At 40.7% G+C, this 12,554-nt stretch overlaps 1 protein-coding gene and 1 pseudogene across 3 annotated transcripts; both read left to right on the forward strand.

Annotated features, from left to right (window-relative positions):
• Positions 1-2,158: 2,158 nt before the first annotated feature.
• On the forward strand, positions 2,159-4,061 carry LOC116054885 (annotated as a pseudogene).
• Positions 4,062-6,582: 2,521 nt separating this feature from the next.
• On the forward strand, positions 6,583-11,447 carry LOC116054886 (interferon-induced protein with tetratricopeptide repeats 1B-like). 3 transcript variants are annotated; one of them, XM_031306609.2, is made up of 2 exons: positions 6,583-6,774; positions 10,111-11,447. In XM_031306609.2, the coding sequence occupies exons 1-2, from the start codon at positions 6,767-6,769 to the stop codon at positions 11,417-11,419; spliced, it is 1,317 nt and encodes a 438-aa protein (XP_031162469.2). In that variant the 5' UTR covers positions 6,583-6,766; the 3' UTR covers positions 11,420-11,447. The 3 variants fall into 3 exon arrangements, with proteins under 3 accessions (XP_031162469.2, XP_031162471.2, XP_031162470.2); XM_031306611.2 differs by having other exon boundaries at positions 10,123-11,447; XM_031306610.2 differs by lacking the exon at positions 6,583-6,774 and adding an exon at positions 8,029-8,162.
• The last annotated feature ends 1,107 nt before the right edge of the window (positions 11,448-12,554 follow it).

The following is a 12,554-nucleotide window of genomic DNA, read 5'->3' on the forward strand; positions in this document are numbered from 1 at the left end:
TGAGTCATGCTTTTTTCCAAGTGTGTTTCTAGGTTTCCATTCCTGGGAAACGAAAGTCAAGATGAGATAGTAAAAAAGAAAGTTAACATTGAAAACGCCCCGCCTCAAACATCCGCTCCGACTTCAGCGTGACTATTTAAAGCTGCGTGCTTCAACAACATACTTTTATATACAAAGTCAAATTACAGCCAGGATAAAGCTGAGCAGATATACCAGGAACTGCTAGATAAGATCTGGAACCTGCAGACAAACAGATGCTTTACAAGGTCTATGCAAAACATGAATACTTTAATCAACAAGACAGAGAAGGGTCACTACGATATCACATGAAGGTGGCAGAGATACCGCTAGAATGTATTAGAGGAGGAGTTTCTGACAAACCTGCAAGACCTATAATGTATTTAACATTCGCCCAAAGCAAAGCTTGATAAACAGAGCAATCAGTCTTCATAAAGAGGTGATTGCTCTTTACCCTCTTTCTTTCCTTATGAAGAAAATAGAACTCGCAAATATAAATGCAAAGTTATCTTACGGCCAGGAAAACACGTAGCAGATATACCAGGACATATACCCCGCCCCCACACTGACGCACCACCCGGAGAAAAAAGTGAGAGAAATAAAAAAGGAGAGGTCGCAGTTCGGACGATGACTACCCGGTTGAGATTGTGTGTGTGTGTGTGTGTGTGTGTGTGTGTGTGTGTGTGTGTGTGTGTGTGTGTGTGTGTGTGCGTGTGTGTGTGTGTGTGTGTGTGTGTGTGTGTGTGTGTCCTCGAGATCTGACAACACACAAACACACGTAGCAGAGCTACCCACACCCATGTTTGTACTGTTGCTTAATTAAATAAAACATCAGAAGAGAGAAGTTGTCTCCGTCCGTGTTTTAAACAGACACACCTGGGGCGAAGTTGGAAACCAGAATCAGCTTTAAATCCAGTCCTAATCTAGTCCTCACTAACACGGGCCCAATTATAGTAACTACATGAAAACTTCACTGTTGTTGCATGAAATGTGGTTTGTGTTTAGCCTACATCATCAGTTTCTATCAGGTGAAATAAGAGGATAAGCCAGCCTGGTGGCCAAGCTGCAGACAGATGCTCCTCAACAGTCAGCGCCCCCTGCTGGTCATAAGGGGCCTCTGCACCCCTTTCGTTTCAGACCCTCCCACCAGCCTTTGGGCCACGCCTCCTCATTTACATTGACATGTGTCAAGTCCAAATGAAAAGCCAATGTTAAATGTAAATTCAAAAGCCAAATATTAAATCCAAATGGAAAAGCCAAATGGAAAATTAAAAAAAAATAATATTTTTAATTTGATCAATGGAAAATTAAAAAAAATAATAATATTTTTAATTTGATCTCGCTTCGTTTTCTCTTTGGACTTTCAATTTGAATTATGAATAAATATTTCCTCCATACTGGGTGCAGGGGTGCTGGTTGGGTGTGGGGGGGTGGGGTAATTAGTAATTAGTAAGTAATTAGTTAAGATGCTAAAAATTATGCTATCATGCAGAGACACGGAAGAAGATATTTTTGGCAGGGGTTGCTGGGGTGCTGGGGTAGGGGGTCCCACGGTCCACGTAGTGTCTAAAGATACTATGTTACACAGGCTCTGTACTCTGCAGACCACTCTACCTCTGTCTCTCTTTTAAACACACTCGCCTCTCCCCTCCATGAAGTACAGCTGAGCAGACTCCAAAAACCAGCGATGAAAAAAGTAGGCCTATCTAAATATCTGTGTGAATGTGTGCATATAAACTAAAATGTTATTTACTGTATATAGTGCAACCAATGTAAATTATATATTATTAGCAATACATGCATAATCAAAATGTATGTTAAAACAAGGAGCTCGATGCACCAAAATTGGTTTTCTAGATGACAATGTATGATTATTTTAAAACAACCACTAGTAGATTAAGTGTTCATAAACCGCATAACGGCCAAAAAAAGGCCTAAATGCCACAAAGTAACAGACTATGCAAAATCTTTCTTTTCCGACAATATGTGACAAATTCTAAAAAGTTACAGACTATTTGTTTCTTTATAATAGGCATGCATAAATAACAATCATACTAGGCTAAATATAGGCTACCATCTGGGCCTGCATGGCGGCAGGAAAAAGACACAGAGTTGTCAGACACCGTGTCTCTACCTTAAGATGATTTCGGTACACCAAACATAGATTTGTGCTCTGGAGTTTGGCTGATAAACTCTGCCATGAGACCCTGAATATCCAGATCATCCAAAATGAGACACTTCACTGGAGACAAAGTACTGTCGCGCTGTAACAGCTCAGTGGGCTCTCTCTGTCACTTTTTAGACGTTTTATGTGTTGGACACTGTGTGGAAACTGGGTGGCTCGGTGGATAAACGCATTGGGAGAATAACTGATGTTGCATCTCCATACTGTATGAGCACATAGGGAGCATAGAACTCCTGCCTCGATAAACATACATGCATTAGAAGGCGCGGCTTGTCAATACCATGGTGGTCACGTTGGTGTATCTCTCCAATGAACAGCAGCATCCAATGCGGTATCTAAACATATAGAGTATATATGATTTAAATGAAGGCACAGTTCAGGGTGTGGTCTGAGCAAGGACGCCAGAAGTAGGGGAGGAGCCATTTCTATCTTCCTTCCTTCCTTCCCTCCTCCTTCCTCCACATGAAATCAACAGGGATTATCCAAACACTTTAAGGCATGTTACATTGACTTACTGTTGATGTTATTTTTATTCTCCATCAGTGCTACTCAGAGTCAAACATCACTGGAGTCCAAACTGGAGGCCCTGCAGTGCCACTTCACCTGGGATCTGGACCCCAGCAAGTCCATGCTGTTACGTTGAAAGGAAAAGTTCGAAGACATCGGCACCGAGGAGGGAAACAGCTGGCTGGGTCACATTTACAACCTGCGGGGGTTTGTTCAGTACAAGCTGGGGTTCACCGAAGACGCCCAGAGTTTCTTCAACAAGGCTGCAGAGGCCTTCAGCAAGATAAGAAACGCAGATGAGGGTCCCTGGTTGGTGGTGAACTACGGGAACCTGGCGTGGCTGCACCACCACCTGGGAGACCAAGCAGAGAGTCAGGCTTATCTGTCAAAGGTCGACGCCCTGATGAATAAATACCCATCTCCATCCCAGGATGAGCTCCATCCAGAGATCTACGCTGAGAAAGCCTGGACCCTGATGAAGTTCAGCAGAGAACAAAAGATACGGGCTGCAGATTACTTCCAGAGAGCCATCAGGATGCAGCCAGACATGGTGGAGTGGAACACCAGCTACGTCTTAGGGTTAGTGGGCTCTTTCAGACAAAACAAAAAGCTGAAGGCTGACGTCTTGGAGAAAATGAGAATGGCCAAGGAACAGGATCCAGAGAACTTGTACCTCGCTGTTCACTACCTTCATCAATGTGTTCAGAATGGAGAGAGAATCGAAGAAGAAGCACGTGAGTTAGCCAGAAAGGTTTTGAAGAATCCTGTCAGCAGCTACAGTGGTATTAAACCATTACTAAAGGTTTACAGTTACTATGTTTCTATTGATGAAGCCATTGATTTGATAGAGGAGGCTCTGAAAACCCATCCAGATGAGCGTTATCTGAAGAGATGCGCTGCACTCTGCTACAAATGGAAAATCCTTTATTTCAGTGACAGTCGCCCAAAACCAAGCGTGATAGACAGAGCAATCAGTCTCCATGAAGAGGTGATTGCTCTTTATCCTGATTCTTTCCTTATGAAGAAAATAGAACTCGCAAATATATATGCAAAGTTAAATTACGGCCAGGCCGAAGCTGAGCAGATATATCAGGAACTGCTAGAAAGTGATCTGGAACCTGCAGACAAACAGATGCTCTACAACAACTATGCAATACATTTACACCTCCATTGTAGGGATTACCAAAGGTCAATACAATATCACATGAAGGTGGCAGCGATACCGCATCAATTCTCCCATCGATGGAACAGCATCACTACTCTGAAGAAGATTAGAGACAGAGGCAGGAGCCACATGTGTAGAGAAATAGAGGAGTTTCTGGAAAACCTGCAAGAGCCATAGTGTTTCTAAAAGCACTTTATGGAAGACAAAGTTCTGTTAAATAATAAAAACCTTTACATTTATTCTGGAAAACTGTCAGCAGTAGTACACTAGATATATGAAACAAGCTGAATCATTTAATAACACTGGTCACTTAAATAACATCCACTGTGGACACGTTCAAATGTCGTCCTCCTTAACCATGGTGTTTATTATATTCCTGTTGTGATGAATTGTCTTTCCTTTGCACTGTATTTTAAGTTTATATAACAACATTATACTCTGTGTATGAAGTTTACTTTGCTGTAAGAAAAATAAATGGTTGGTAATGTAATAATTAGTTTGACATATAACCTGAATATGATCGCTATTTGTGCACACACAATAGTATTAAATATACATTATGTGAACTAACAAATCCTTGTTTTGTGTGTTTGTTGTGTTTTGGTGGTAACTATACAAGACATTCATGTATTCTACATGTGGTGTCTTAAATAGTAATGCTGTGATGCTGTATGAAGAGGAATCCGCCGACACTGATCTTGATTATAAAAAGGTTTATTACAAGCAAAGATTCAGCATCAATTTTACAAACTCCTGCAGAGAGCTTGGAGAACGACCAACCCAAACCTCAAAATTTGCCGCTCTGCCTTTTCTTTGTGTGAACAATGTATATATATCCTATGCATTGTGTCAACATAGGACGTGATATGTGTGAGTATACCATTGGATGGATAACTGACCAATCGATGCCTGTTATCTGGCACAACTCCAAAAAAGGTCTCTTCTGTCTTGGGGGGACCTCTGCTCATGTTAACAATTTCCAGATGTTCTCAGTGAATGTAGAGTAAAGTTCATGCATCTCCTTATACCAACTATTAAAACAAAGTGTATAGAATGTTATAGGTTGTCAATATACCACATTTCCCCCCTTCGAGACTTAATAAAGTCTCGAAAAACAAAAAGAGTAGGAATAACATTTCTCATTACAACATGTTCCTTATAATATAACTTTCGGGGTGTAAACAAACTTATAGGGTGTAACAAAATGAAATCGTTGGAGTGTGAGAGCGAAAAACCCATCTGGCAGCTGCCTTTCCAAATAGCCATCAATCAATCAAGATAGGAAAACTCTCTCACGGTCCCTCTGCCTAGGCGACCACCTTAGTACTCCAGATCAATTAGAAAATAAATCTTTATCAATTTATGTAGAATTATGGTTTAAGCAAATACATGTGAAAACCTCAGAAAATGAAATAAAATCAAAACAATGTCCAAATTCAGGCAGGTCGACCCTTCGGATCTGAAAAAAGGACTTCTATTTCCTAGACCCCATTTCCCTAAGCGTCAAAAAAACAAAAAAACATCTGAGGTCTCCATATATTCACTTCATGACAGAAAACATCATTCTTCAAACAATCAATGCAAGAATATGATACAACGTATATGTTACACATGCAAACATGTATATATATATCAGACAAACACAGGAATGTAGTCCACTACATTGCAGCTTCTCAACAGTGTTGAATATCAATGCAGTGTTGATGTGGTGAAATCTGAACAGATCCACACCATCCTGGTTCAGAGGTCTCCTAGTTCCTTCATATTGTCCATATTTGTATCTGAATCTCCCTCTGCACATTACCCCATATGCTCTGGAAGAAAAGAAAACACTGACCAGTATCGTTTGCAAAACAACACATGAAAATTAAAACATCAAATAAGAATAAAAATAAAAATTATTAATATCAAAAATAATATATGATAATATGAATCACATTCCATTTCCATTTCCCCCCTTTGATTAATAAGACGATACTAAATACCACTACAAAATCCAAAGAAATGTGAAAAAGCATACAGTAGACCAAACCCTCATTTATAAACAACATTTCTAATTCCCTCTTCGCCGACCATTGATAGTCAGCAACAAAAGTTATCATTTCTGAAAAAAAATAACTCTCATCCTGATGCATCAATCACACCTTCAACAAAGTAAATCAAACAAATCATAAACATCCCTTTTTAACACGTCTTGGTGTAGTCAAGTGGGGATTAGAGAAGACCAAAGTTATTTTAAGAGCCAATCATTTTATAGCATGTAATTACTCGCTTTTTACAGAGTACCACACAAGTCTCTCTTCACATTTAACATCTCTACATTTTCATCCTGAACACAAGACAAACCAAGTCTGCTTGCTAATGTAATGTGCAGAATAATCGTTCCTCTCCATTAAATTGTCCTGTAATTATTTCCTTCTAACCCTACGTACTTCAATAACACCACTGCAACATATGCAGAATAATGAAATTCAAATCAGATTTGTCAATATACCACATACACAATCAGGACAATGATGGACGTTATCAAAATGCAACTTTTTAAAAACTGCTGCCAAACATATGTTTATAGCCTTCAACTGTACAACAATATCTACAAGTTGATATCTGAAAAGGTGAAAAAAAAAATGAGTAACCAAGTGCAAAACAAACAAGAATAAAACAACAAACCAACAAAACTAGTTCTAGCTTTAAATCTACTGAAGACCAAATAATCACAGAATGTGATGAGTCATGTTTTAGTTGTATTTCTGGGTGTGACTTCATTCCTGGGAAACAAACGCCAAGCACAAGACTCTACACATGCCACACATCAGACTTTGTCTTCAAAGTAACGTCAAGAACAAAACTAACTCATATTTAGAGAACTACTGAGTGGAGGAAACAGCTGAATGATGAGGTGAGTATTCCATGTCAAAAGTTGTCTCTTACATCCCACTTTCCTCATTTCTCCATCTGTCCTCCTCTTCTTTCTTTTCCTCATTTTTTTTATGTGTTCCTGGAGGCGAATTTGCATATTCTAGGATGGCAAAGGAATTTTTTTCCATACTCTGCCTCTGATTGGCTAATATTCGTTGCCTTTGTTAGTTGGATTGGTTAGGTTTAGGCTGTAGGCGTGAGATTGGTTAGAGTTAGGGTAAGTATATCAGGGTAAGCCAATCAGAGGCAGAGTAGGGCGGGACATGCCTTTGCCATCCTAGGATTCACGTCCTGGGGAACATTCAATTTCAAAACGGTGCGCACCGTTTTGCTACGGTTTCCAGGTTGAACGTAATGTTTGAGGGTGGTGAAAACTGCCCAACGTATCATCGGTTCCTCACTCCCCTCCATCGAGGCCATCCAGGGCAAATGATGCTTGCGTAAGGCGCGCAGCATCATCAAAAGACCCCAACTACAGACGGTTCACCCCTCTCCGTTACAGGTCTCTCCGCACCCGAACCAGCAGGTTCAGAGGAAGCTTCTTTCCTTCGGCTGTCACCCTACTGAACTCTAGCTCTGCATCCCGGTGACATCTAACCAACTAAGCCCACAACCCCCCTCCCTCGCCCCGCCCGATGCCTCCCTGCCTGTGCCTGTTGAGGGGTCTGCGACCATGGAAACCTTTTCAGGGACTATAAACCACCATCTGTAAACCAACTGTATACTACTGTCTACGCTGCACTATATTCCTTGTCTTGTCTATGCACCACCTGCCTATACCTGTCTATACTTTGTATATCGCATTGCACTTTTCTGCTCTTTTTGCACTTCTGGTTGGACGCAAACTGCATTTCGTTGTCTTTGTACTTGTACTCTGTACAATGACAATAAAGTTGAATCTAATCATCTAATCTAATATAATAATGAGTCTGATATCAGTTCTTCATGCCATTACATCTCGTACAAAGGTCAGCCATAAAAACGTGGCATTTTAGGATTGAATATTTCACTGTGTGAAACTCAGTGAGTCATCATATTCTTCAAGAAGAAGCTATAATCATAAAGTTTGCCGTGATTACTTTCAGATATTTGGCTGTAGGTTTCCATTCTTAGGAAAAATCAGTCAAGGTGAGATAAGACTGAAGTAGTAGTTCAACTTTATACGCTAAACGCCCCGCCTCGGACATCCGCCTCCGACTTCAGCATGACTATTTAAAGCTGCGTGCTTCAACAACATCTCATCATTTACAGCGAAGCAGAAGTTGGACATCACTGACTTTATACCAGAGAACCCAAAGCAGCTTCAAGAGCAGAAACCAGCCGAATATTTAGAGAACTACTGAGTCGAGGAAACAGCTGAATGATGTGGTGAGTAGCTGCTGCTGCATTTAATATCATTGTATTATTATGGACCATACAAGTCAATGATGATGTTTTCATTCCCTACCTTCTTTCTTCTTTCTTACTTTTCTCTCTTCTGTGTTTCTTTTTAAGCTTCAAAGTTGATTTATTGTCATTCCACAATACAGAGTTTCACAATGAAAAGCAAGTTGTAGTCCCTTTATGCTACACAAGAAACTAAACAACACTATGTGTATTGCTCCATCTTTATTTTCTGCGGTTACTCGTCTGTAAAAGTTGACAAGAACTTGGCTGGCGCTGGAATTTTGCTTCCTTAAGTTTACTTTAGAAATGACAGTTCCTTCTGATTTTTTCATTCTACCAGAAATATACACTCACCTAAAGGATTATTAGGAACACCATACTAATACCGTGTTTGACCCTATCCTATCAATATGGGCCAACATTTCTAAAGAATGCTTCCAACACCTTTTTGAATCAATGACATAAAGAATTAAGGCATTTCTGAAGGCGAAAGGGATCCCCCACCCCATTACACCACCACCACCACCAGCAGCCTGCCCAGTGGTAACAAGGCACGACGGATCCATGTTCTCATTCTGTTTACACCAAATTCTGACTCTATCATCTGAATGTCTCAACAGAAATCGAGACTCATCAGACCAGGCAACATTTTTCCAGTCTTGAAAGGTCCAATTTTTGTGAGCTTGTGCAAATTGTAGCCTCATTTTCCTATTTTTAGTGGAGAAGAGTGGTACCTGGTGGGGTCTTCTGCTGGTGTAGCCCATCCGCCTCGAGGTTGGGCGTGTTGTGGCTTCACAAATGCTTGGCTGCATACTCGGTTGTAACAAGTGGTTATTTGAGTCAAAGTTAATCTTCTATCAGCTGGAATCAGTCGGCCCATTCTCCTCTGACCTCTATAGAATCAACAAGGCATTTTTACCCCCTAGGACTGAGGCATACTGGATGTTTTTCCTTTTTCAGACCATTCTTTGTAAACCCTAGAAATGGTTGTGGGTGAAAATCCCAGTAACTGAGCAGATTGTGAAATACTCAGACCAGCCTGTCTGGCACCAACAACAATGCCACCCTCAAAGTTGCTTAGATCACCTCTCTTTCCCATTCTGACATTTAGTTTGGAGTTCAGGAGATGGTCTAGACCTGGACTACACCCCTAAATGCATTGAAGCAGCTGCCATGTGATTGGTTAATTTAACAGGTGTTCCTAATTCCTTTAGGTGAGTGTAATTCTGGTAGAGAAATTGGAGGTTATGCAAAATACATGTATTTTATTTTAATTTGATTTAATGAATGATGTGTAATGTGTTTCCTCACTGGCTGTTTTCAGTTGTCTTTCTTCAGTTCTTTGCTAATTTCTTACTTCCTGTCTTCGTTCCTATTTATCTTTTCCTCATTTCCTCAAATCCTTCCTCCTCTTTTTTCCTTGCCTCTTTCTGCCATGTTTCCTTATTTCTCATCCCATTCCCGTCTGTCCTTCCCTCTGTCTTTTCCTCAATATTTTTTCTTTATTCCTTCAAGCTTTAAAGGTCCAGTGTGTAACGTGTTTAGTTGTTTATTATCAAAATCTGTGTTGCCCGTTCACAAACGTGTCCTTTTTCATGAATATTTACCACCACCATCAAACACCAAAATTCCCAACTCTCCCAATTGCCACTCCGCCTCATGCACGGATATTGAAAAAAGCAAAAGACGGCTTTTTGAAGCGTGAAGGCTACCGTAGCGTGGTTTGAGAGAGTTGATTGCAATATATGATCTCAATGCTAGATGGGAGAAATTCCTACACATTGGAGCTATAATTGTTCTGTTCTTTCCTTGTTCAAAAATGGGGACAGGAGGATGTGCTCCAATTATCAGGGTATCACTCTGCTCAGCCTCTTTGGGAAAGCTGATCTTTGGATGATATGTTTTAATATTTATTTTTATTCTCCATCAGTGCTGCTCAGAGTCAAACAACACTGGAGTCCAAACTGGAGGCCCTGCAGTGCCACTTCACCTGGGATCAGGAGATGAGCAAGTCCCTAATTTTACGTCGCAAGGACAACGTGGATGACATCGGCACCGAGGAGGGAAACAGCTGGCTGGGTCACATTTACAACCTGCGGGGGTTCATTCAGTACAAGCTGGGGTTCACCAAAGACGCCCAGAGTTTCTTCAACAAGGCTGCAGAGGCCTTCAGGAAGATAAGAAACGCAGATGAGGGTCCCTGGTTGGTGGTGAACTACGGGAACCTGGCGTGGCTGCACCACCACCTGGGAGACCAAGCAGAGAGTCAGGCTTACCTGTCAAAGGTCGACGCCCTGATGAATAAATACCCATCTCCATCCCAGGATGAGCTCCATCCAGAGATCTACGCTGAGAAAGCCTGGACCCTGATGAAGTTCAGCCCTGACAAAACGCTGGCTGCAGATTACATCCAGAGAGCCATCAGGATGCAGCCGGGCATGGTGGAGTGGAACAGCAGCTACATCTTAGCCCTACGGTATGCTTCTAATCACAGCGACACAGGGCTGGAGGCTGACCTTCTGGAGAAAGTGAGACTCGCCATGGAACAGGATCCAGAGAACTTGCACCTCGCTGTTCTCTACTTAAATCAACGTGCTAAGAGAGGAGAAAAAATTGAAGAAGAAGCACGTGAGTTAGCTAGAAAGGTTTTGAGAAATCCTGTGAGCAGCCACAGTGGTATTAAACTATTGCTCAAGGTTTACAATTACCATGTATCTATTGATGAAGCCATTGATTTGGTAGAGGAGGCTCTGGAAACCCATCCAGATGAGCGTTACCTAAAAAAATGTGCTACACTCTGCTACAAATTGAAGCTCACTTATTTCAGGGACAGTCACCCAGAGCAAAGCATGATAGACAGAGCAATCAGTCTCCTTAAAGATGTGATTGCTCTTTACCCTCATTCTTCACTTGTCAAGAAAATAGACCTTGCAAATGTATACGCAAAGTCAAAATATGGCCAGGATAAAGCTGAGCACATATACCAGGAACTGCTCAAAAGTGATCTGGAACCTGCAGACAAACAGGTGCTCTACAACTACTACGCAAAATATTCAAACTTTGAGCTGAAGGATCGCAACATGTCAATACGATATCACATGATGGCAGCAAAGATACCGCATCAGTCCTTCTTTCGTGGGAACAGCATCACAATTCTGGAAAGAATTAAAGACAGAGGCAGGAACCGAAAGTGTAGAGAAATAGAGGAGTTTCTGGAAAACCTGCAAGAGCCACAGTGATTTTAACAGCACTGGTTCTAAATCCAGGGAGTAAAGTTTGGCCCCATTTAATGTGAATAATTAGAGCACATTTACTTTATCCCTGCAAGTGAATCCTCCAACAAGTCCTCCAAACCATACGACCACATGGGTCAATTGTTCCTAGCCTCTAATACGACCCAAAGGAGCATTTCACAATTGGAATCCAGAAGCAGCAACACCTTATTCAGAACATGTACGATCAACTCGTTGTTGGTTTTGGTCTTTTTGGTTCTTAGAAATAACTTTTACATTGACTCTGAAAACCTGTCAGCAGTAGTACACTAGATCTGTATCAAATAAGCTGAATCATTTAATAACACTGGTCCTTTAAATATCATCCACTGTGGACACGTTCAGATGTCATTACATGATTAATTTAAATAGATTTTGATCAGATGTTGTCTGTTCCAAACTTCACTGTTTATTATATTCCTGTTGTGTTAAATGTTTTCATTTTTAAGTTTAAATAAGGACATAATACTCTGTGTAGGAAATTTGCTTTGCTGTAAGAAAATAAATAGCTGTTAATGTAATAGTTAATTTGATGTATAACTTGAATATCATCGCCATTTGTAGCCTACACGATACTATTAAATATACATTATATGAACTAAGAAATCCTCATGTTTTTTGGTGGTAACCATATATTCTTGAACCCTAAACATTCAGGACGATGATGGACGTCAATCAAACTACAACTTTGAAAAGCTGCGGCCAAATAGTTTTTTTTGCTTTCAACTTTTAAGCGAACACAGATGAACATTAAACACACACAACTATATAACAATATCACCAAGTTTATGTGTGAACAGATGAAAAATAATTGAGGCTTTTGTGTATGAGTGTGAAGTAACCAAACAGTAACCTGGCAGCAGAGCGTCATAATGCAGGTGTCTCACGGTAACTGTTGTCATACCGACACTCTGCAGACAGACAGACGCTGCTCAAAGTGTCCACATAGATCTCTGCACACACTGGTTCTCTGTAGAACTGCACAGAGTTTTTGTGTAGCTTTTGTACAAAGCACTGTGTTACATTGATTTGTATGAAATGTGCAATAGAAATAAAGTTTGATTGATTGACTAACAGTAAGCAAACTAAAACAGTAGCCTAC

The sequence above is a fragment of the Sander lucioperca genome, chromosome 11 (assembly GCF_008315115.2).
Source record: "Sander lucioperca isolate FBNREF2018 chromosome 11, SLUC_FBN_1.2, whole genome shotgun sequence".
NCBI lineage: Eukaryota > Metazoa > Chordata > Actinopteri > Perciformes > Percidae > Sander > Sander lucioperca.